This window comes from Gopherus evgoodei, chromosome 16, assembly GCF_007399415.2.
Source record: "Gopherus evgoodei ecotype Sinaloan lineage chromosome 16, rGopEvg1_v1.p, whole genome shotgun sequence".
NCBI classification, from domain to species: Eukaryota; Metazoa; Chordata; order Testudines; family Testudinidae; genus Gopherus; species Gopherus evgoodei.
In genome coordinates, this window is record NC_044337.1 from 16,269,637 (window position 1) to 16,294,529 (window position 24,893).

The 24,893-nt window shown below is 39.3% G+C and overlaps 1 protein-coding gene across 8 annotated transcripts in view; it reads right to left on the bottom strand.

Annotated features, from left to right (window-relative positions):
• Positions 1–24,893, bottom strand: part of SETX (senataxin) — a 60,312-nt gene that overhangs the window by 20,902 nt on the left and 14,517 nt on the right. For 6 of the 8 annotated variants that reach the window (XM_030535750.1, XM_030535751.1, XM_030535746.1 and 3 more), the window contains exons 7-22: positions 24,308–24,479; positions 22,472–22,562; positions 16,762–21,438; positions 15,557–15,659; positions 14,609–14,785; positions 11,912–12,141; positions 11,183–11,350; positions 10,346–10,502; positions 9,409–9,510; positions 8,705–8,820; positions 7,653–7,724; positions 6,517–6,666; positions 5,154–5,261; positions 4,198–4,385; positions 3,697–3,789; positions 40–204 (exon numbers count right to left, since the gene is read on the bottom strand). In XM_030535750.1, the coding sequence (XP_030391610.1) occupies positions 40–204; positions 3,697–3,789; positions 4,198–4,385; positions 5,154–5,261; positions 6,517–6,666; positions 7,653–7,724; positions 8,705–8,820; positions 9,409–9,510; positions 10,346–10,502; positions 11,183–11,350; positions 11,912–12,141; positions 14,609–14,785; positions 15,557–15,659; positions 16,762–21,438; positions 22,472–22,562; positions 24,308–24,479 (6,769 nt within the window). The other 2 variants (XM_030535752.1, XM_030535753.1) reach the window with 2 other exon arrangements.

Sequence of the window (24,893 nt, forward strand, 5' to 3'; positions counted from 1 at the left end):
AGGATTTAGTCCCCGTTAGAACATGTAAGGTATTTTTACCTGCCCCTTCCAAACTCTCTGTCCAGCTCTTGCTGAATCATCTTTTTCTGTGCACTGTAAGGGGTGATTATTCCTATGTGACGAAAACCAATATCATTCTTTTTTTCTTTAATCAATTTCATTATTTCCATCACCAGCTTCACTTCCTGGGGATTAGCAAAAGAGCTGAACAAGAGGAAGAAAACCAATGTCAAAACCATTTATATATTGTTTAACTCACTACTTTAGCACAGCTCATTTTACTGTGCCTCTTCATACTTTATCCTTTTGAGATCTCTGGATAACAGATGCTGCAAAGCACTTACAAGCAACCACCAAGGTAGGATTGACATACACCAGTGGGGAAGATCTCCTATGAAAAGCTCTGTTATCAGTCCTAGGTGAGCTCTAATGTCTGGGGAAGTTATACAGGAGGGGAGCAAGTGTGTGCCTTGGAACAAGCAGAACCTTAATATTCAGCAGGCAGAAGCAAGTCGGTGAGGTCATAGAGGCCTGGAGAAACTGTGCTGGTTAGCAGTGTGAGCTGGCAGCTGGTGGGACACGGCATTAAATTCCACACTGTCACAAAACGAACCCTTATTTATATTTACGTCCATACATCGCAATGTAGGGCTGGAAGTAGCCTCAAGAAATGAACAAGTCCAGCCCCCTGCACTGTGGCAGGATCAAGTATACCTAGACCAACCTGACAGGAGTTTATCCAACCTGTTTTTTAAAAACTCCAAAGATGGGGAATTCCACTGCCTCCCTTGTAAGCCTATTCCAGTGTAAATATCCTTGTAGTCAGAAAGCTTTCCCTATTATCTAACCTACTTTCCCCTTGCTGCAGATTAAGCCCACTACTTCTTGTCCTACATCATTGGACAGGGAGAACTGATCACTGTCCTCTTTATAACAGCCCTTAATATATCTGAAGACTTACCAGATCCCCCTCCAGTCACCTTTTCTCAAGACTAAACACATCCAGTTTTTGTAACCTTTCCTCAAAAGTCAGTTTTTCTAAACTAATTTTAGTTGCTCTCCTCTGAACTCTCCATTTTAGGAAAGATTTGGACAAATTGGAGAAAGACCAGAATTGGACACAGTACTCCAGCTAAGCCTCACCAGGGTCAAGCAGAATGGGATAATTACAATCTATGCCTTACATATAACACTCCTGTTAATACACTCCAGAATGATATTAGCCCTTTTTTGCAGCTGCATCACACTGTTGACGCATTCAATTTTTGATTCATTAATGCTCCCATATGCTTTCCAGCAGTACTACCATCTAGCCGATTACTCCCCATTTTATAGTAGTGAATTTGATTTTTCCTTCCAAAGTCAAGTATTTTGCACTTGTCTTTATTGAATTTCATCCTGTTGAATTCAGACCAATTCTTCAATTTGTGAAGGTCATTTTGAATTATAATCCTGCTCTCCAAATTCCTTGCACCCTTCACAGCTCGGTGTCATCTGCAGATTTTATAAGCATACTTTCACTCCATTATCCAAGTCACTAAGAACTATACTGAATAGCACCAGACCCATGACTGACCCCTACAAGGTCCCACTAGGTTTGTCCTCTCAGTTTGACATCAAACCACTGATAAGTCTTTCAACCAGTTGTGCACCCATCTTATAGTAATTCCATGTAGACCACATTTCGCTGGTTTGCTTATGAGAATTTCACGTGGGACTGTGTCAAATTCCTTACTAAAAATCAAGATATATCACATCTACTGCTTCTCCCCATCCACTAGGCAAGTAACCCTGTCGAAGAACAGTTTCTGAAACCTGTCAAAGAAGGAGATTAGGTTGGTTTGGCATTATTTGCTTTTGACAAATCCATGTTGGTTATTTCTTATAACCCTATTATCTCTAGGTGCTTACAAATTGATTATTTAATAATTTGTTCCAGTATCTTGCCAGGTATCAAAGTTAGGCTGGCTGGTCTAATTCCCCAGGTCCTCTTTGTTCCTCTTTTCAAAGATAAATACTATGTTTGCCTTTCTCTACTCTTCTGAGACCTCACTCGTCCTCCAGAAGTTATTAAAGATAACTGCGAACAGTTCCAAGACTGTTTCAGCTAGGTCCTTAAGTGCCCTAGGATGAATTTCATCATGCCCTGATGACTTGAATATATCCTACTTATCTAAATATTCTTTAACCTGTTTTCCCTATTTTTGGTAGCATTCCTTCCCTCCTTGATGTTAATAGTACTTGTCTTGAGTATTGGGTTGCCATTTACCCTTTTACTGATGATTGATGTAAAACAGACATTAAACATCTCAGCTTTCCTGATGTCATCATTATGAGCTCTCCTTCCCCGGTAAGTAGAGGACCTATACTTTTCTTCATCTTTCTCTTCCTCCTAAAGTAGTTGAAGAACTTATTGCCTTTTATGTCCCTTGCTAGGTGTAACTTATTCTGTGCCTTAGCCTTTCTGATTTTGTTCCTATATGTTTGTGCTATTCTTTTGTACTTCCTCCGTGCAATTAGTGAACATTTCCACTTTTTGTAAGGTTCCTTTTTGATGTTCAAGTCATTAAAGAGCTCCTGATGAAGCCATACTATTCGTCCTATCTTCCCTTCACACTGAGATAGTCAGTCATTGTGTCTTCAATATTGTCTCCCTGAGAAACTGCCAGCTCTCCTGAATTCTTTTCCCCATAGATTTTCTTCACATGGGACCTTACCTACCAGTTCTGAGTTTGTTCTCCGAGAATGATACAAAACAGTTGACATACCAGGCTGAATACTGGAATGAAGAAAGCATGAGGGGCAAGACACAGAGTTAAATCCAAACGATCAGTGCTACATGCATTTTGTGCTTTTTTATTTAGAAGTCAGAAGGACTTTAAACTGAAAGTGGGTTGGGATTTCTCTTTTAATGTTGTTTCCTTGACCAATGTAGCAGAGCCATCTGACAGTCTGACACTACCACTCTCTGTCTGGAACGAAGTAATTGTGACAATAGTGCTTTGAACCATACTCAGACAGATTCAGCACAAACCACGGTGGAAAAGCTAAGTTCCAGCAAACTTTATGTGGAGAAGTCTAAAGGTCTGGGTTGAGCGCAGCTAGGATAATTAATCAGAGAACCATTTGGAACTCCCCCGCAAACTAAGCGGGAGCAACTGGAGCCATTCAAAGGTAACATCGATTGACCTTGGACAGCCATGGAAAGCCCTAGAGACTAGCAGAGGGAAGGAGAAAGAGCAGGTGACCTTGATTAACAACAACAACACTACATTTAAAAGACTTGTGAAAGACTACCCTGCACCCACAGAAAGGAAAGTGGGTCCCAAACTGGACATGAAAAGAGTTAGAAGGAAAAAAAAACCTGACAAAGTTACTCATTCCAGGTAGCAAACAGGCTGTTCACAGGGTCTCTGGTTCATTACAAGATAACTACATCAGGAAGGATAGCCCTGACTCTCCTCAGATATACAATCACTTACACCCAAGCCCTTTATAAAGGCAAGATAATATATTTACATCAGAGAAATGCCAAACTCGTGCCCTGAGCAACAATGTTCTCCCTCTGCTGAATGTCAACATCAGATCTTTAGTTCAGAACGGAGCTTTGGCTACGTTCCACGCGTGAAAAATTATTCTGCAGCTAATTATACCAGAAGATTTAGATTTTGGTGGAGAGGAGAATGAAGAACTTACTCATTATCCCGTTTTTCGTGGCCATCTGCTACATCAAAGACCAGATATGGCTGGAATAGCCAATCTGAAGAACATCTGTTCTCTTCTGTTGCTCTGTAAATAATTGTAATTATCACCATTGCAACCATCAAGAGTTCTGAGAATTGATACATCCCTTATCTAGTAAAGGTAAAAAAATGCAAGAGACTTTCAGCTTCTCTTCTAGATTCCATAATTCCTTATGCCATCAATGTATACCAAAGCAAGAAACTGAGCTCTTGGTGATAGAAAATTATACCAGTCTTTGAGATTATGATCTAGTTAATTCATGATCCCAAGACAACAGCTGGAAGAAGGGTATGGCAGTTTCCATACCAGTTATGCAAACATCTGTTTCCGTCTTTCGGAAAGAAATCCTAGGGGCAAAGGAGTACACTGACAGATTTGTGTGGAAATAACTAAGTGCTGTTTAGTTTTTGCTGGAATACCCCTTACTAACAAAACGAACAGAGTGCAACCCACCTGTCAGTCTTTAAAGTCCTTCCATAAATGTAATTGGATGGGAAGAGGCAGATGTCAGGATGCATTCTATATTGTATAGTCAGCTGCACAACTGGCAACTTCCCTATAACACTCTGCTGCATCTGTTCCTCCAGGTGTTTGTGCAGGCGAGCCATCATAGACTGATCATAGCCATACTCCTGAGCTTTCTGCCAGAGGCAAGACACAGGATTGGCGTTTGGGGAGTTAGGTGCATCTTAAACTTCACCATAAGAAATCCAATATGGGCTTAAATTTGCAGGTTTGTACATTTGTTTTCACACCTTTAACTCTCCAACGAGACATTGAGTTTGACAGTGTGACAGATATTTGTATTTTAGTTTTCACAGTTTATATTGGTCAGTAAGTCTGCAACTTCATTTCAGCAGAATTTTACTGGCATTAATCAGTCAGCAGCTTTATAGTTAGTGGATCTTTAATAAGAAATATAATCTCATTTTTTTCAAATCTATCCAATAAGAAAATTTTTCCAACATGCAGTTTCAGGTGTAAAGAAAGCCATGTGCTGTATGAATTACATTTAATGTTTCGCCTTTCTTGGCTCATACAAATAGGAATATAGAGCCCAAGCCAAAATGTCCACACTGCTATTTTTAGCAAGCTAGCGTGAGCCCCGCTAGGGTGAGTCTGTCTACCTGTGCCAGGAGGTTCACTCCCAGCTGCAGTGAAAACATACTCTAAGTGACTTACTTGACCAGCATCACACAGGAAGTCTGTGGCACAGCAGGGCATTGAACCTGATCCCCTGAATCCCAGACTAGTGCCATCCTTTTCCCCCTTATATTTTATATGCTCAAATTGTCCCATCTAGCCTTGATTACATACTGTTATACAGTCTGTGCTACTCGACGTTGTTGTCCTTGCACTATTTTCATGATACAACTCCATTAACAAAGGTACAAATAAAATCTGCTTACCATAGATATTACAGTAGGAGGGAGCTGCTTGGGATCTCCAACAAGGACAAGTTTACTACAGCGATGAGTCAGTGGAATTAGAGTTTCAACCTCACATGATTGTCCTGCCTTTCATATACACAAGCAGGAATAAATGAGGTAGGAGTTGTAAGCCAAAAAGAGGAAACATAAGAGTTACATTTCCTGTAATGCATCCAGAATAACCCAACTCAGACACATTCATTTTTCAAAGCAAAAAAAAAAAAAAAGGAAAATTGCTTTGCCTAAGAAATCTGAGTGAAGAAAACCAAAATAAATTGCTCTCAATATGAAATTACATGCTCTCTAAAATAGATACATTTATAACCCATCAATCTGGAAAGTTTCCAACACTTCTTTTTTATTTTTATTTTTTGCTGTGCTCACCTTCAGAGATTCATGTCCCATGTGCACCCCTCTCTTTCTAAGGAACAGTATTTCTGCGGATGTCTGTAGTCTGGGAAGCCATCCTGGCCAGGGCAACTTGCTGCTCCCCAGCCCATGAGCATCCCCTTCCTGAGATATGCAGGAAGCCAGGTCTCCACCCTGGGACTCCCCAAATCACTCACAGGCTACAGGCTCCTTTGGCTCTGGTGCAACCCCAAGCACACGTGCATGGGCCTGTGCAGGCAGGAATTACTTCCCAAGGGGCATGTGCACTTCAGCCTCCAGAGAGGTGAGTGAGATGGAATGCTCCACACCCCCTCCCCCAAATCTCCTACAAAGGGAGGGGCCACACTCTGTTAGTCCTCCCCTCCTACTTGTTCTTAGAATCTCACGGCAGCAGGTGAACCAGGAGACTCAGCTAGCGAGAGGAATATTTTGAAGAAACAAGACAAAACTCAGAACCAGTCAGGTCCTTGTGCCCCCACACAGCGGCACACCCCATAGTTTGAAAGCCAATGGTTTAGATTACTTCAAATTAATCTCCCACCTGAATAACAGCTACATGATAGAAGTAATAAACTTTGACACTGTTCTCGCCCTTCACGGGTCTGGGATCTCCCAGACGTTGCTAAGTGGTAGAACATGGACTCAGATGGTTGCTATTTATAACTAGGACAAAAAAGACCTATTTACAAAGGCCTCAGGCCACTGGCTGAGAACAGCGTGTGTAGCCTTATCATCCTTCTGATGTAAGCAGAAGAGAAGGTAGTTTGGGGATTATGGTCTCGTTCTGGCACTGAGGAGAGCTTATTATCAGAAGCCACAAAACAGTGTTGAGGAAAGACTGCAACAAAAAAAAATGTTAGCTTATAATGGATGTTTCTCCATCTTTCGAAATATGCTGCAGCTGTTGCCATCAATACTAAACTGATTATAGTTACTAATAAGGTTTGCTGACCTCATCCACAATGACACAGCTGAAAGGGTCAAGTCCTTGCCGGCGAAAAGCAGACTCCAGCAGAAAGCCTCCGCTTGTGCTCAATGTGCAACAGATGATGTGGGACTCCAAGATGATGCTAGCCTGCACTTCCTGAGGGCGCCCTCCGACCTTTGAGTACAAGAGCAGGACTCTTAATATCGTGCTTCTTTTAGACAGAGTTAAACTTTTCTTCATCATCTGTTTCGACTTGTGATAACAGCATCCACCAGTTTGGCCAATTCAAACAGCTAAACATATGGTTACGCTGAAGTCAGCTCCTTTGAAGGAATATTAGCTCATACCAAAAGAAACTGAACATGAAACAAATATTTTAAATCTGCCTGACTAAGGCTTTACTCTCACTAACTCCCAAACACAACAATATCTCTATGTAGTTTACAAGACATTGCTATATAGGATGTAAACTTCATCAGAAATGTACTTTTATGTCTGTATGTATACAATCCAGACTTTATAATTGTTCTAGTAAAATTAGTTCGTCATCAACACATTCCCTAATTCCCTTAGGACAAAGTAGGGAGTCACAGACAGCCGATATCTGTTACAGATCAAGCTTTCATGATGCCTTGGATAGCTGCCTGTAGTTTGGCCCTATTTTCTGCTTTTTGTAAAAAAGCTCCACATCAGAGTGTGTTTCCACCTCTAGGAGCATATCAAATTACTTTACATAGCCCCATCATTCTCCATAAACCAAGTAATTCCCCCAATTCCTGTGTGCTGACTTGCTTAAAAAAAATTAAGTGTATTTCAACCAGATGTTTAGGAGCAGGGTGGTGAAGGGAAGGAGTCCTGAGGGAAAGAGTTCATATATAATAGATGTCTCCCCTATAGTCTGTTGCTCCCAACAATGCTCAACTGGGTAGATTGTTCATTATTTCAAATTCACCCTAAACTAATGATATATTTTTAACACATTTCCCATCTGTTTCTTTATAAAATCCTGCTAGCAGAATGTACCTGGATTTTCAGTCAAGTTACTTTTAAATCCTCCCAGCAACCTCAAAATCAAGAACCATCTCTTTTGTAAAAGATGATGTGTCTATACAAATTAACTAAGCTTGTTTTAAAGCGTTGCCCTGAGGAATGATTCCTACCTTCCTCAGTTGAGAAGTGAGTTGCTGTCGCTCCTTTGAAAGTCGGGCAATTTCCTCATCTAACTTTTGACTCTGAAAGAAAAATATGAACTGGAATATCAAGAGTAATTAACAATGCACATTTCCTTTGTTCTCCTATGGCCTCAAGGTTTTCTATACATCTAAACGTTCAACTTACAGCCTTTTAATATCTAAGTGTACCTGTATACGCAAACCACAGTTTCTTAGAAAAGATACACAATTGTGAGCTGTCTACAACGTAAGATATTTAGATTCCTAAACACAGTACATTGGCTTGTCTCCAAGGAGGTAAGCATTGTAATTTACTAAAAAGTAGCTGCAACATGCAGGTATGCCAAGAGTTTAAAGCAAAAATTGATGGGAGACTTATAAGTGAAGTAAAGTGTAACAAACAGTCACAAAAATGTTTCTTGTCTGACTGCTTGATATGTAAGGAGACCAGGTGGGTGAGGTAATATCTTTTATTGGACCAGTTTCTGTTGGTGAGAGACACAAGATTCCGAGCTTACACACAGTTCTTCTTCAAGTCTGGGAAAGTTAACCAGTGTCACAGCTAAATAAAAGGTGGAACTGATTGTTTAGCATAACAACACTGCTTGATATGTATCCAATTCCAGGGTTAAAGATAAAAAAAAAAATCTAAGCTTTAAAACACACATGAAAATGAATCCATGAAAGTGCCAATTACAGTTAGCTAGAAAGGACTGTTCTTTCTAGCTGACCACTAAATAAATGAAGAATCCTGCAAACTGCTGCAGAGAGTTCCAGGTCTGTATATTACCTTAGCTAGAACTTAATTGCTTAATGACAGCAACAAATGCCTCTGTGGTGGAAGGCTATTAGTTCCTGGCTTATTTTAACAGTATTGGTCAACAAGTGCCATGTGGTTGGAGGGATGAAAGAAAACGTTGTTTCCCATCACAATTGAGAAAGGTATATTAGGTTTAGAAAGGAGAACTCTTGTGGATTAAGCCTCCACTGAAATGAAGATGTATGGAAAAAAAAACAACTACAAAACAAAATTAAACTACCTTCTGCCTCTTATCACATCTATCCACGGCACGCTGCCGAGAGAGACTGTCCAGCTGGCGATCCAGGGTTTCCTTTTTCTTGTGAATGTCCTGGTCACGGCCAGGTTGTCCCCGGTCTATGAAAATAAAATAAGGAGGAAATTAAAGGAGAAATTTAAATGTTAGACCCATTTTATTTTTAAAAACTGTCATTAGCACCACCTTAGATTATTAAGAATGACTGGACTGGCACTCAGTTTACTTGTCATTATTTCTACTCCTTTTACTTCCTGCATTTCTCACCTTGGACAACAAAAAATCAATGAAGTCAATATCCTTTCTATGTATTAGTCAGGTTTTTAAATGCCGCAGTGTCTAGATTTCAAATGCTATAGAAGGGTTTGTTTAAATACAAATATCCTCAGTAGATTTTTATTTGTGGGAAAAACCTATTGGCCTTATAAAAAGCTGTTTACTTTAAAAAAAAAAATACAAAAATTTAAGTTTTAGGCCAAATTCATATTGACAGTGTCCCCCTTTTTAGGCCCTTAGAGAAAACAAGTTCCTTATAAAAGCACTGTGGCATAATATAGGCTGTTCTATAAATACTCGCCTTCGCAACGCTTCTCCTTTGTGTTCAGTGGAACTGAGCACATAGCATAACCGGCCTCAAGACCATATTCTTATAAAGGAAACTGAAGTCGTCTTTTTTGCATGTTACTTACTCATTCTGTGGCTAACTTGGCTGTCCAGGCTGAATCTCAGGACATCAATGCTTATTGACTTTTCTGGACCTAGTCGTACTAAGTTTACATCTCCACAATTTCCTGTATATAAACCACAGTTTCAGATTATAGATTCAAGATAGGAGCTAGTTATGCTAGACTTCATTATCTACAATATTTCTACGAGAACACGGTCAGACATGCAGGCACATGACTATGGAGTTAACATCAGCTATATGGAAGGATCCTTGAGAGCTTCAGTGAAGTCATGTTTAAAAACCAGTGACTGCAGTTCTGACAGCAGTATTTCGCCCTGATAGTGGGGAATATCCCTCACTAGTAATTCACTGCTTCTAACACTGACCCACCAAAAACAGAGCAATCCCTCCCTTTGCTTAGACATTGCTTGTTTCACATAAGCACAAACAGTGAGAAAATAGAACCACAAAGTGAACTGATTCCAGAATATATTGCAAAAGCATTTTACCCTGACCTTTAATGGCAACTTAAGCTTGTAAGAGCTGGAAATTCCAATAATTTCAGTATAAAGATGGAAGTCTTCCATCCAAGCCTTTGAGCCATATTGAGAAAGAAGTGTATTAATACTTTAACACAAAAGGAGGAAAAGGGTCAACGATAGTGATTTCAAACTGCAAATTTGTAAGAGCTTGCTATTAAAGTAATATAGTAACTGACAAACAAGGTATACCATGCACATTTTAGAGAAACATATGAAAGCAATCAATAGGGAGTGCGAGGTCATACAGATTATGTTCTTCTGTGGGGAGAACATATCTTACTCTTATCTGTATGGCACTGTAACTGTACACATGCTTTATGAATAAGTGATGATATGAAGCGATTGCATCCTGGTTAAATAGTTCCTTTTTCTCCTTCAATGTTACCCATTTTATATATAGAAATAAAACTTCCTTACCCAAAGGATTTCTTCTGTCTTGACATTTTTCTTTGAATTCCAGGATTATCTTTTTCATGAGCTCATCAACAGCAGCATTGGATGGTGCACAAACCAGAACACGGTTTCGCTTGATCTTGGCATTCAAGTTTTGAGTTTGATTCTCATTCCCAGACCTCTGCAGGTTAATAAACAAGACATCAAAACCACCAGTCTAGTCCAGATGTTTAATTTCAAACGTTAGACAGTACACTCCTAGCAAACAGGTTATGCTTAATCTGGAAGGCTGCTTTACTGGGACCTCTCTCAGGGAATCACCCAAGCTTAACAGTGAGTAGCAATGACTTCTGCTTGAACTGGAAAGTACCTGTATAAGCATTCATTCTATTTAATGGAGATACATTTGGTTAATGTATAGGGGGTTAACATGACAACTTAACAGATGTGATGTTTCAAGTTCCAGTCTTCTGTATTAGAAGTGGTCAAAAAAAGATTAAGATTTTTAATTTAAGTGTGATAGATGACTCAGGTTTCTTACCTTGCTTACTAGGCAACAGCTAGGCAAAGTAGTATTATGCATTTTGTTTTTCAAGCATTGATGGAATTAATACATTTATTGTCCACAACGTGTGCGGTGTTTCAATACCGGAGTCACAGTTAGTATACAATGAAATTCACAGCCTCTTATTCAGTACCAAACAAATAAAAGTGAATGAGTTATATTCCCTAGTAGTTACTATGATAAATACTTTATGAATAATTACATTTAGTTCATATCATCAACTACTTCACTTCACTGCTTCTCTTGGGTGAGCAAAGGTGGAATGCCTGATGGAATATGTAACCATATTCACCTACCTCTGTCAGAATACGATACAGGAGTCCAACAATAGTTTTTGATTTCCCTGTCCCAGGTGGCCCATGGATCAGGCAGATTCTGGGAAGTCTTGGATGCTCCTTCACCATAGCATAAGCAGTTTCAATAGCCTTCTTCTGATCTGCATTGTAGTCTCTCATGTAGGAAGTCTACAGGGAAAAAAGGAATGTTCTATTAACTGAAGTCATCAATAAAAGTTTCTGTGCTTTCTGTTTGTTTCTTGTCATGCCCTCAGTCTGGAGAGCTTACAGAGTGCACACACTTCTGACAGTTTTCTCTCTGCACAGCACACCTGACCTGAAGGCTGCTACTGAGAGGATTTTAGGTCTCCCATGCCTTCCTTTGGTTTTACCTTTTACCACCACCCCCTCAACTCCTAAGCAGATATTTCTCCACCAAACAGCAAGCAGGGGACTGCATCTTGATTAAAACAGATATCAATACAGTGCCATAAATCAAAACAAAAAAGAGGCATCTGAACATATGTTCAGTCTCTTCTACAGACACACAGTTCAACTCCCACAAGTTGGCATCCAGTTTGAGACTCAAAGATGCTTTTGAACCCGGATTACCTGCTCAATACTACATTCAGTGAGCACCTAAGTACTGGGATGGCTTTTCTAATAATTTAGCAAAATTGGTAAAATAAGATAAGAAAATGCTCACTTGCCAGCCCTCACCACCATTTACTACTTAATTACAGGACTTACAGTGCTCTCGGAAGTTACATTCAAATCCCTGGGACAGAAGTCAGCGTAACTTGGATTTATGATGGGTTTAGCTAGCGGACTCCTGCTCAACAGTAGCAGACCTCTGAACCTTCGTTGTGTAGTCACTAGAGAGCTGATCACTACACATTTCACTGGCTGGTTTATGTAGTATGACAAATTGCCTCGAGTTTGGACGGAAAGGTGACAGACAATATGCTGCTCATTTTGCCCTGTTAAAAGAAAGAGCATCATGGTAAAGCAACCAGACATTTTATTCTTCTCACATTAACGTTTCAAGTTTGATGGTTACACTTCTTTTCAAACACCAATTTACTCCTGCAACTCTTCACTCCAACACATCTTAGTGCATTGCAGCTGGATTCTGGGAGATGTTGAACATCTTCCAGCTGAAACTGTTAGGAAGCTCAGCATCTTACAGGACAGGGCCCAAAGAGTACACACAGCACTTATCCACCATTAATCTTAACTTGGACAGAATACCAAGACTTTAACCAACTGTAGTGGGGCGGTCACCCCGCTCCAGTCAGAAAGAGGTTAAAAGCAGCCAGGGGAGTCTGGTTGAGTAGTCACCCACAGGTGTGGTTGCACCCATTAGGGGACAGCTGGCCCTGATAAAAGGGCAGGCTGGGAGAGTGACAGAGACTCTCTATCCAGCTGGGGAGCAGAGAGGACCAGGCTGCCTAGGAGAGCAAGCAGGGGTACCTTGGACAGAGCAGTACTGCGAAAGGGCAGGCTTAGCTGGGGAGCTATGGCGTGGCAACCTCCCAGGCTGAGGCCTTGCAGCAAAAGCCTGAGGAGGTACTAGGGCTGCAGGGAGGCAGCCAGGCCAAAAAAAGGCAGCAGGTCCAACCACCTTGCCAGGGATGAGTGACCATTTCAGACTCCAGTTTGCCCCTGATAGAAGGGGTCAGATGACGACTAGCAGTAGCCACTGAGGCAAGGTGGGTATAGGGGGATGGGGTTCCCCTGGGAGGGGAGAACCAGAGTGTAGAGGCACTGCTGTGGGGCAGCACCCCAAGGTAAGGGGCACCAGGGTCTGGAAGGGACACCGGGCCAGAGGTGGTGGATACAACAGGGTAGGTAACAGAGGTTGAGAAATCGGCCAGAGGAGGGTGCTCCTGAGAAGGATGGGCTAATTCCCGGACGACCAGCAGGAGGCACTTCACCGGCAAGTGTGCGTCCTGCTACACCAACTTTTATATAAAGTGTTATACACCCATTACAGCAGATCTCCACTTCTAGTTTACCACCCGACACACTGAAGAGTCTTACAACTAGGTCCAAGAAACAATGTCTAGGTCAGCTACACGGGAGGCACACGAGGATTAGCACTTCCCAGGAGTAAGTGCTGTAACAGAAGTACATTCAACTTGCGTGGGAAATAAGTGTATAACATAACTAATCAGAAACTTTTTCAGGCAACTAAGAAACAGTGTTGGGTGTTAGAAAGGGAATCTTATTTTTAATCAGGGTAGAAGCAACACAGGGGGAATATAAAAACCATAAACAGGGTTTCAAAAGAGATAGGGAAATCACCACTTAATTATATGGCCCACTTTTGCTGAGTAAGGATTTGATTCCTGGGGTCTCCATAAATTTTTTAAAATAGAAAAAGATGGTACCCGTAAAAGGTTTGGACGACACTTCAGCTAGACCAAGAAAGATTTTGAGGCTTGCCTGAGAGCAAGGCTCCCATGATGTTTCACAGGGAAGATGAAGCTAACTTTACAGAGTGGAATTTTACTGAGCAGTAACCCTTAGAATATTTTGAAAATGGTTGTCGGAGGTATTTTATCAATGTACTACCTGAAAGACACAAAATAAATAAATGTCTAAAAAAAGGGCATAAAAAATGACTAGCCAACAGATGTGGAGACAGTTCAAAAGTTGCAATGTTATGGGGAACCTTGGAAATAGCCAAGATAAAAAGTTAGTACCAAAAAGAGGAAATACATAAGGACCAGAATGATACACGATAAGAGTAAAACTAATTGCCCTTAGAAATCAGGAGGAAGTAGAGACTATCTGCAGACTGAATGCACGCTGTCAGGGAAATATAGAGAAAGGTCTGCCACCGCTGTTAGTAACTATTTCTCTCAGTGTATGTGCTGTATTTACTAAGTATTAATAAATCCAATCAAGCTGACTTACCCAAGGTTTGTTATTATTAAACTAACCCGGACTCAAGAGAACCCCTCTCACTAAACAATCATTTTTTTATTATTTGTAATTAATTGGTTATTGATTATAGATGAATTGTTAATTCTTGATTTAATAACACTCTGGAAAGTCTAAATTAAGGGACAGGCCCAAATAAAGGTAACATTTTAATTTTGGAACTACAAATATGAAAGGTCTGATCAAATACTAATAGTGGCACTGTTATAATCTTTACAAGTCACATTGTTTGGAGATTAAAGGGGTTCTCAATTCTATATTCAGATGATTAGATGACAGATTTGTTGCAGAAACTCTTACTAAGCTAGCCATTGGAGACAAGCACTGGAAACGAAATAATAAATACAAACAAAATAAGTTAAAAATGTACCAATTAGAATGGATTTAGAGAAATATGACTGTAGAGGGAATAAAAGGATATGGTGTCATCATGCAAAAAGAATCAGCTCCTGTGTTAGTGGACTAATACTATAACTGCTCTCTACGACTTTTACTTACTCGTTTCACGGAGTGATGCACGGGAGAAGCGGGTCACAAAACCAACATGATACACTAGATGGCTCTCCATCTCGCTTTCTTCTGCAAAGGTGTTTTGTTTTTCAGGCACCACCAAAAATACCAAGTCATCCTCCTTTGGATGAAGCTGTTTTGCCAAATCACTTTCCCGAATGCATGCTACCGGGAACAATGTAAAAATTAAAATGGCCACAGCCAGCCGTATTTGGGTAACCACTGCATTATTCATTTATTGCAGGCACTTCTGAAATATGCATCTAAGTTTTAAAATGGTTACAAGTTACAGAAATGCAGACTTTACAGTGTGTGACCTGCCCACGGCTCAAGGAATCCATACAAGAAGCAGGATTATAACTCAAGAGTTCCCGGTTGCCAGTCTTGAACTCAGATCAGATACATGAAACCAAAATAAGCCAAAAAGCTACTTCATTCCCATCTCCTTGTCCAGGAAATTTGTCATCAAACATTTCTAAATGGGTCAGATCTGATATATTAAAATATTTAAAAAACAGCTTGGCATAGTGAGCAATTTTGAAGCATGAATTCCTTGCAAGGGGTACTTTTCATCAACACACATTTTGTACCTTTTTCAAATAAACAATGGAAAAGTCTTATACATTTGGGCATTCTGGATGTCACATGCAATCTGCTCCTACACAGTTAGGGGTAATAGTTGTGCCCTATCGGACTGGCACAATGTTTTCTCTAGATTGGCAATAAGGTACCTTTCTGTCTATGCATTTATACCAAGCTCATCACTGTATTTGTAACTAGGCCTCAGGCTTGACCTGTAACCACAACATAAATTTAAGCACTCAGATTTTTGTATCTCCTGCACCTATTTCTACCACTCAGTTTTAATTCATTAATTCAATTCATTGTATTTTTGCCTATTTCCCCAGAAAACTGAGTGTTTTCATAAATACTCACCTGTGAAATCTGCTCGATTCAAGTCAGCACAGAAATTTTGTAAGTGCAAATGATAACTATTTTTCTCTCTTGTTTTCTGGTTTTCTATCCATTCCTGTGCAACCTGCATGTAACAAAAGTGGAAGTTATATGTTTTTCATAAGGCTAAATTACACGTTCTAAAATTACACCATGATTTTTCATGACTAGCAAAGAGCACCAGTACTGAAGTGAACTGGCAGAAATGAAGTGAAACAGATGATACTGTTGCAGGTCAAGATATAAAGTGACCTTCAAAATGGAACAACATTTAATATTTGTGCAAACAATAAAGAAAGAAGCCTGAAAGGGTTTTTCTTACTAGTCCACTCCAAAAATAGTTTTTCTGGGTTTTTTTTGTTTTTTTTTTTACCTTCGAAATATCAGGAATGGCAAGTCTTATCTGCCCTGTTTCTGCTGGAGGACTTTTTGGAGGATGCAGAGGTGAGGCTTGAAAGCACTCTCATACTCTAATTGAAGGGACAAGGTGAATGAGGTCATAATTTTTATTGGACTAGGTTTTGTTGGTGAAAGAGATGTTTTCAAGCTTACACACAGCTCTTTCTTAATTGATGAGGCAGGGATACTGTATCTTTAGCAGAATACTTTTCCAGCACGTGTTCGTGTTCCACTGAGGTTAACGTTTTAAGGAGTCTGAAATAAGATCATTTCCCATATCAACTGGATCTCTTTTGCAAAGTTTCTTGATGTCAGAAGCCTGACAGATCTATTCATTCTTAATATATTTTGGAAAACAAAATAGCCAAGACCTGACTTTACTGTAAAAAGACATTGAGATTTTCCCTTTTAGGCCTTCTTTATACACCAAGAAGAAAAAGGAGCATAAACCCAATTTTTCCCTTTGCAGGTGGCCTTTTTAAAGTGCACTGAAAGAGCTCAGTTGTGGTGGATGGGAGTGGAGAGGGCATGGCAACAGTGCTCAGGAACCGTCATTTTTTTGAGCATTAAGTTACTCTAACATTTTAACCTCTAACCCTGTCCTTTCCAGAGATGTACAAATATCATTAAGATTTATTTTTTTAAAATCAAGGTACAATAACATTTTCTTAAGTTAAGATAAGCAGGTAGCTAGGACTTTTTAGCTCTTCCTAAAATCTTCTGTGCTTGATGAAAACAGAAACTTAAAGTGGTAACAGTTTCATAAAAAAAGCAGGTAAGTTACTTACTGTTTCAAAGGCATTTAGCATCATCAAGGGGAAAAATGTATTAAAATAGTCATTGTATCCATGAAATTTGACAGGAACAGAGACCATAACTGATTGAAGAAGATTATATGGAAGTCCAAACTGGCTGAAGCTGACAAACATTTCATAGTTCCATTTCAGGACCTCTGTAACAAAAATACTATGATCACGCTGTTGAGTGACAAGAGCATTTGCTTGTGGACAGGAAGGGAGACTTCTTTCTTGCCCTGAATGAGCCCCTGAGGCAGACCTATTGGGAAAATGTGAAGTACTGTTTGTCTGCATGTTCTGGGGCCGGAGAACATTGCTGGAACTCTGGGACTGAAGACTCCTGCTGAAACTTGGGGTCTTGAATATCTGGTTCTCTGCTGATACAGCTTTTGGATTCCCTGCCTTGGAGACACTGGATTTTACTACTTTTGACTTGGCTTTTGATGACAATGAATGCTTTGAAATATTTTCAAAATCCTTGGTGAGGTTGGCACTCCGTGAAGAGCTATTTGAGCTGAAATTTTTAGCAGTGGAAGGTTTTTCAGGCTTAGGAGGTGGTAAACCTGGCTTGATAAAGAGATGATCTGAAGCACTGGTGGCAGAATGCTTACTACAGTACTCCCCTGTCTTTTCCACCTGTTCTGTACAATCTTTGTACTTACACTTCACAATACCTAAGGGCTCATTCTGCAGCAGACTTTCAGCAGCATCAACTTCCGTGTCTAGTGATTCTTTTTCACTAGACATTATAATATCTCCAATATTTTCCATCTGTGAACACATTTCCATATCCACAGGATCTGACTGAGTTAAAAATAAATCATCTTCATCACTGTTTTCTTTTAATTTAGGTTTGCTCTCTTTCAAAGTTGCTCCCTCAAAGTGAGGTGTAGATGGGGAAACCAGAGGGACAACATAGTCTCTCTCTGCAGGTTCATTTTTGTAGTCTCCAGTTAAAGATGAGGAAAAACATGATTCGATCTGTAATGCAGGATCTGCCATATTGTTTTCTTCTATTTTCATGTTAGATTCCTTGGAACCATGTGGAACCGTTTTATCCATGTGTGGGGTTTGGACTTCCTCCCTCTCAGATGAGAAGCTTTTTCTCACTTTTTTTCCATCCTTGCTTGAGGGATAGCATATCTGCTCAGCTTTCTGCTCTTTTTGTTTTTCACTAGTTCCTGCAGCAGATACTGGGTCAGAAGCCACAGGCTGTTGTATAGGATGCTTTGGATTAGACTTTTTAGTTATTTTTTTGCTTCTGCCCTCCGAACTTCCTATCTGATTTTTCCCTCTCCCCACTTGTGTGGGTCTAATCTGCCTTAAAAACTGAAGATCTTGGCAGGCTAACATTTTTCTATTATGTTTTATAACTAGATTCTGTGGAGCAATTAATTTAGTCTTTTGTTTCCGTGCAGTCTGAACTGCTCCAGCAGCTTTCCCATAGCTGCGCAATTCAGCCAGACTATCTAAGGATCGCTGGGAAAACTCAAATGCTTTGCGGGGGGCCTTTTTTAGGCCAAGTTTTACCACAGTTGAAGTTGGTTCAGGACATTGGCGAACTTTCTTTGGAGGAACTACAGCAGGGGTTGACCTGCAAGGCTCAGTATTTCTAGAACTAGTTTGAGGAAGTTTTTTGTTTTGTACAGTTTTAAGACTCATTTTTCTGGGACTTCTAAGGGCAGTTCTTACCATCTTGGATTTTGCTAAACTTTTCGCTGGGCTTAAAGTGCTTTTTCTAATAGTCAACTTTGAAGCTAATGATACACTAGATGTAGATGCTCTGGGTTCCATCAAGCCTGTGTTTTTGGCATGGTCTTTAGCAACAGCATCTGGGTGAGTAAAATTCTCAGACTGAGCAGCTGCATTTCCCTTGATAGCAGGCTCTTGAAAAGGTGCCTCAGATTTTGTGCCAGTTTTACTAACTTTCTTATAAGAAAGAGAATCTATCTGCCTTTCAACAATCTTTTCTGCTTTTTCAATGATATCATCACTGATGTAATCTGTATCATAACCCCAGTCATTTATACGATCTGCCAACTCAAAACTATCTGAAGTACAGTTGCTTGTTGATGTCAAGTTAGAGTCTTGTTCCTGTGCCCGATTCACTTCCTCATCATTTATCTGAGAATCTTGCCAGACTGAAAAGACATCATCTTCAGTTTCAAACTCAAAAAACTGAGAATTATGTTCCTCACATGGCACCGGGGAGCTTTGAGTCTTCAACTGCTCTTTTTTGTTTGCACTATCAGAAACATAGCCAGATGTTAAAGGCTGTTTATCTGGACATACACAGACTTCTTTTTTTACTGGTTTCTTAATAGCCAACTTTTTTTCCTCATCAGAAGAGGAATCTGAAATGACAATGACTTCATTGTTAGGACAATCTGTATCAGAAGAGGACTCATTACTTTGGCCCTTTGTGGATGATCTAACAGCACCTTTTACTTTCCTTTTAATGTCACACAGATGTATTGAGTGTTCTTGGCTTGAATCAACAGGAAAATGGACACCTTTGGCATAAGCAGCTAAGGATAATTTATCAAGGTCTCTATCAATCTGAGAGTCTGTTAAGGGGCTAGCTCCAGATTTCATTTTTACCAAATCGCATGCAATTGCTCCATTATCTTCACTATTTCTTTTTTCCTCTGCATCGCCTTCTCCTTTAAAATATCTTGAAAAATCTAACAGTCTGTCAGTTGACTCGTGCTTAATCAAGAGCGGACTGATTAGAGGAGCATCCCCAGGTATCTCCCCTTTATTTTCAGAACTAGATGGAATGTTAAAATATGTTGAAGTTTCATCTGTACATCGCATGCTCACTTTTTTATCTTTGAGGTCACCTGTCTTTGGGCATAAACTGCCAGAATTAGACTGCCCTTGATCTGGTATCTCTGTGTTAAGGTCTTTATTCAGTAAAGGCTTTGGCAAAGAACTCGATCTTCTTGAAAGGGGTCTCTTTTTCTTTAAATAATGTTTAAACGTAGCAAGTGGAATATTGTCGTCTTCATCACTACTTTCACTTTCTTTCAAACCAGCCTCTTTTTTAAAGGAATTTGAATAATCTGCCTTGGTATCATTTGATTCCTGCTTAAGAGAGAGCAGCTTGATTTGAAAAGTACTGTTCATACTGTTCTCCTGCTTATTTTCAGAACCATTTGAAGTATTAAAGTTAACTGAGGTTTCACCTTCACTCAAAATATTCACTTCCTGATCTCTGCTGCCATCTTTACTTGTATAAAGAGACTCAGAGTGAGACCGTTGTTGGTCTACTTCTGAATTTGAAGCAGATTGCTTCATTAACTGTAGTAGTTTTGTGGTCCAATCAGCATTCTGTACCTGGGTTTTCAAATTTGTGATTTTATTAGGATCCGTCTTAAACTTTGAACAGGAATTAGAGGAGCCACTTCCATCTTTTCCAATTGAGCTGTGAGTGTCTTCATGAGAACTGGAACAAAACTGAGCACTCGGATACTCTGGCATCCTCACTTCTGTTTCGTCTCTTTCCAATATAGCATGACTTTTGAAATCCGAGACTTGAGGACTTGTGTTGAAGCACTGTTTAAGAAAGGAGTTATTCTTATTTTGGTTCCCCTGCACTTGGTTGTTGTTTCCATTTTTATGCGCATTCTTGTGTAATTTTGTTGCTCCAGAGCTATCAGGATGTTCACATTCCTGAAATGATCTATCATGAGGTTCTTTTTTAATATCTGTCAAAAGGCATTCTGCCGTTACACATAATCTTCTATTGTTAAAAGACACTTCCCTGTACACCTCTTCCCCAATGCCTCTTCTTTCAGGGGAAGATCTCTCTTGACAAGCCTCATCGCTCCCAGATGCTAAAGAAAAGGGGGGACTGAGGTTATCCCTGTGATGTATATTCATCTGACACCTGTCACTGGCTGTCCCTTTCTCTTGCTTTATAGGAATGGTGGGCAAATTTGTACAGATCACGCTATTTTCCACAGGTATGGAAGCATTTGATGATCTGTCCTTTATACTCCTTATTACCTGCTTTAAACACATTTGCAATTCCTGAGTTTCCCGGTTCTTCAGCTGCCAACCCAGAGGTAAGTTTCCCCGCAAAAGCAGATTGAGCTTATCTAGAAACTGCTTGCAAACAGTTTGTTGCCCTAGCTGGTAGCCTTCTCGAAGAAGGCTGCGTATCAACTGCACGCAAGCATGCTGTACAGAGTTAGAAGCCTGTGAAGATATTGCTGGTGTAACTTTAGGACAGTTTCCAGGTGTTTTTTCAGAGCAGCGCATAAATGCTATGGTTGGAAGGTTAGCACATTTCACTACTGCTTCCACCCATTCCTGAGAGCTAATCCACAGCAAATGCAGGCACTTCTTATTTCTGTGTAGTTCAATAACTGACACCAGGATCAGGATGAAAAATTCAGAAACTTTGTCACATTGCTGGACTCTTTCACTAAGAAAGCCTTTGATTTCTGAGCACAGATGGTGAATGACCTCTACTATATAAGCCACGCCCAAGTCCTTGAGGTCCATTAGGGACTGAACAAAAGGAATAAACCACAGAAATGTGCTATTATGGACACGCATATCTTGGCCAATATCAGACTGAAGCACATTAGCCAATGACTGCATATCTTCATACATGTTGGGGCAATAATCTGGACAAATGGCTGTCTTCCATCCAGTATCCTGAAATAGAAAAAGACAAATCGACTATTCATTATCGCTCTTATCATTCATTTGGATTGCTTTGACTTACTAAACAATATTCTCAGTCAAAAGTTTCTTTTAGCTTAGACCCCTACAAATAGTGCTTGCTTATTATTTATGGGCAGTGATTTGATACAGCAGTTCAGTTGCATCCTAGAAATAAGTTACTAACCATTTTACCTCTACAGTCTAAACAAGACCAAACTCTACCATACACAAGGAACTTCTCCTAGTCCCAAAGAATAAACCATGAGATTAAAATACTGAAAACAGTTCACCTAGTCATTCAAAAAAAAACAAAGCACCAGTCACAGTATGTAGCATGAATTTCCATGTGAATGGTTCAAATGTATTTTATTTTAAATGTTTAGAGACTCTGCACTATTTTGATATCATCAGATAGACATAACATGTTTGCTTAAGAGACAAAAGTTGAGAGTTATGAGGCAAGTGTGTTTCTTATAAACAGAAATAGTTAAAAAAAGTAAGTTATTTATGGGTCCAAAGTATTCAGTAGATCAAATGCTTAATGGCATGTCACTTCAATATTACATATTTAGCACAGTAGTTTAAAAATATCCATAAACCGACAAAAAGGATATAAAAGGGACACTGTCATATAAAAATCTAGGAAACTTAAAAATGGGTTAAAAGTATTTTCAGGTACAAACACCTGTCTCCTAGTTCCCCTGCCAATTTTTGTTTTACCACAACACATGCCTATTTTATAAAATGTTTCTCTCTCCACCACTGCTTCCACCATTGCTCCACGAAAGATCCACACTAACAGGAAGAAAAATGACTGTCTATACAGGGTAAACAGTGAATGTGACTAGAGACAAACTTTTATCCAGTGCGCACAAATACACACAAATTACAAATAGATAAAAATAATTTATCTGAAAAGAAACCTACTCAAGAACACTGTAAGTATGATTTAAGTTGAGTGTGCTTTAATAAATGAATCAGAAAACTGGTAGAGAAAATACAAAGCTTTTTTTTTATTATTTACCTTTTTGGGCTTTTCTGTATTGTAATTATACACAATCTGGCTGCAAGTAACCATTTCATCCTCATAGTTTGACTCTGGTTCAGATTTAGTCCTAAAGAAAAGAAATACAAGTTGATTCAAGACATGCAAATAATTCATGAACTAAGTGAAATAAGAGTCAGAAAAGATTTCACAGTTTCAGATGCCACATTTTACTACTAACTGATGCAAGTGATAAAATGTGTGTGAAAACATTAATATAGTATGTGAGAATGTGTAAGTTTGTTCAAGTTCTATTATTTTATGGTGCCCACAAGTGTGGTAGATAGGGTTGCCAATTTTGCTTGGACATATTCCTGGAAGTTTCATCACAATGACAATCTTTAATTAAAGATTAATCTTTAATTCCTGGAAATTCCAGAACAATCCTGGAGGGCTGGCAACCCAAGTAGGTGCTTTAAAGAAATTGCATAAAAGAAAGGTACCGGCTTCATAGAGATCTTACTACTAAGTGACAGACTTGACTAACGAGTTGAGGATTTAACATATATGAAATATAACGTAATAAGTATTTGCATAAACACCTTGTTTAACTGAACAAGATCTTTTTTGAAATGATTGCCCTTAGTATTACTAACAGCTGCTTCGATGCTTAAAAATTCTCAGTTTTAATAATCAAATTTACCTATTTATGCCATTTACTTTTTCACTTCATTCATTAGGGATAATGACAAAAGACTGATTAAGTTTCCACTGACTAGTTTTCTTTCAATAGGATAATGTGGCAATGTGGCCTACAGACCACCCCAGAAGAATGTTTAAGTCCTACATCCCCCACCCAATTGCCACTTGAAGAATGTTTTTATGGAAAGGTTTAATTTAAGGTTTTGTAATTCAGAGAAAAAGGTTTACAAAGCATAAATCTGGGGCTGAAGGACCTGTTAGTACCCTCTTAAAACAACTGTGTACCGTAAAGAAGACTGTTTAACAGGTGGAGCCCAATTATGCTTTCTAAATTTCTCTGCACAGAGAATCCATTTCCACAACCGGATAGCTGTTTCCTAACAGATTACTTCTCCATTGAATGACAGACTTCGCTAGTCTGCTGGTTGCTTATTTTGAATGTCTAATATATGGTTACTCTTAAAAGATGGGTCTTAAACACGATGTTAAATTTCAGTTGTAAATTTGGGAATTCCAAAAGCTTCCAGAAGGCATTTGATGCCTATCTGCTTTGAAACACTTCCCCTAAGAAGTCTGACATATGTTATGTTTTTAAACATAATTATGTGTCTTGTTTTACCATCTCTAGTGGAAGGATTATATCCAAAAAAGGAATAAAACATGGGAAGACCCTTGATGAGATTTTCTTGATGTCGACAAATATTCAGAAGACTGTATATACGATTTGCCAGTAAGTTAAAAGTTAACTGAAAACACAATTAAAAGCTGTAGTTGTAATGTCTCATTTATGGCCTTGCCAACCCTCAGGATATCTGGGTGTTTTTATGAAAGCTGCAGCTCAAGTCATGTGATTATATGCAAATCTCAGCATTACTTTAAAAACAAAGTTTCTAGCTCTCATGGCTGCAGGGAAAATCTTGAAAACATGAAACCAAAAGGTTAAAAAAACAGAATGCAAATAAAAAGAACACAGCATTTATTATTTTGTAAAAACTCCCAAGTTTTAATCAATTTTATGATGGGGGGAGGGACTGCATCATGATTGTTGATCACTTAGGGTTGGTAATGCTGCACTTATTTTATTTTGCTCCTGGCCATTTTCCCAACATCTATTTTAGCATTGAGGTCAGGGCTAGAAGCTACCAAAGCTATATTTTTAAAACTTGAACTCACCTCCTTGAACTATTCCGTATATTTGTTATTTCATTGTTGTAGCTGACATTGTTGATAATGGTTTGAAAGGCCTGGACTGGATCGATGAGCTGACCCCACACTTTAGACCCGAGCTGATCCAGAATCACCATGAAACAGTGCAGCGCTGGCCAGAAGGGATCAGTGCTTTCATCTGAAATATAACAGTCTAAGATCATGAAGAGTTGAGGGGGAAGTGTCCTGCGCTTTCCTACTGCCAGCTGAATACAAAGTTAATTTAATTCTGAATTTCAGTGGTTTTATTACTTTAAACATTGAAACAAGGGTGAATTATAACTTTTTAAAAAAATGTTTAAGCCTAAAAAAAAAAAAAAAGGCATTTTTTAAACACTCAGAGAAAGAGGGGAGGGGAAGAACTTAAAAATTCCCCTCATTTGCAAAGCCAGTGTGGCTCCTAAGGTCTGAGACCAGCCATGCTTTCCCTCCATAAGTAGTAGTAACCTGGAGGAGCGAGAGAAGGGAAGGTGTAAAATGGATAATTTTTAAAGTTTCCCCTCACTGCAAAGCTATGTCATTCCTACCTTTTTCCCTTTCTGTTCTGGTTGCT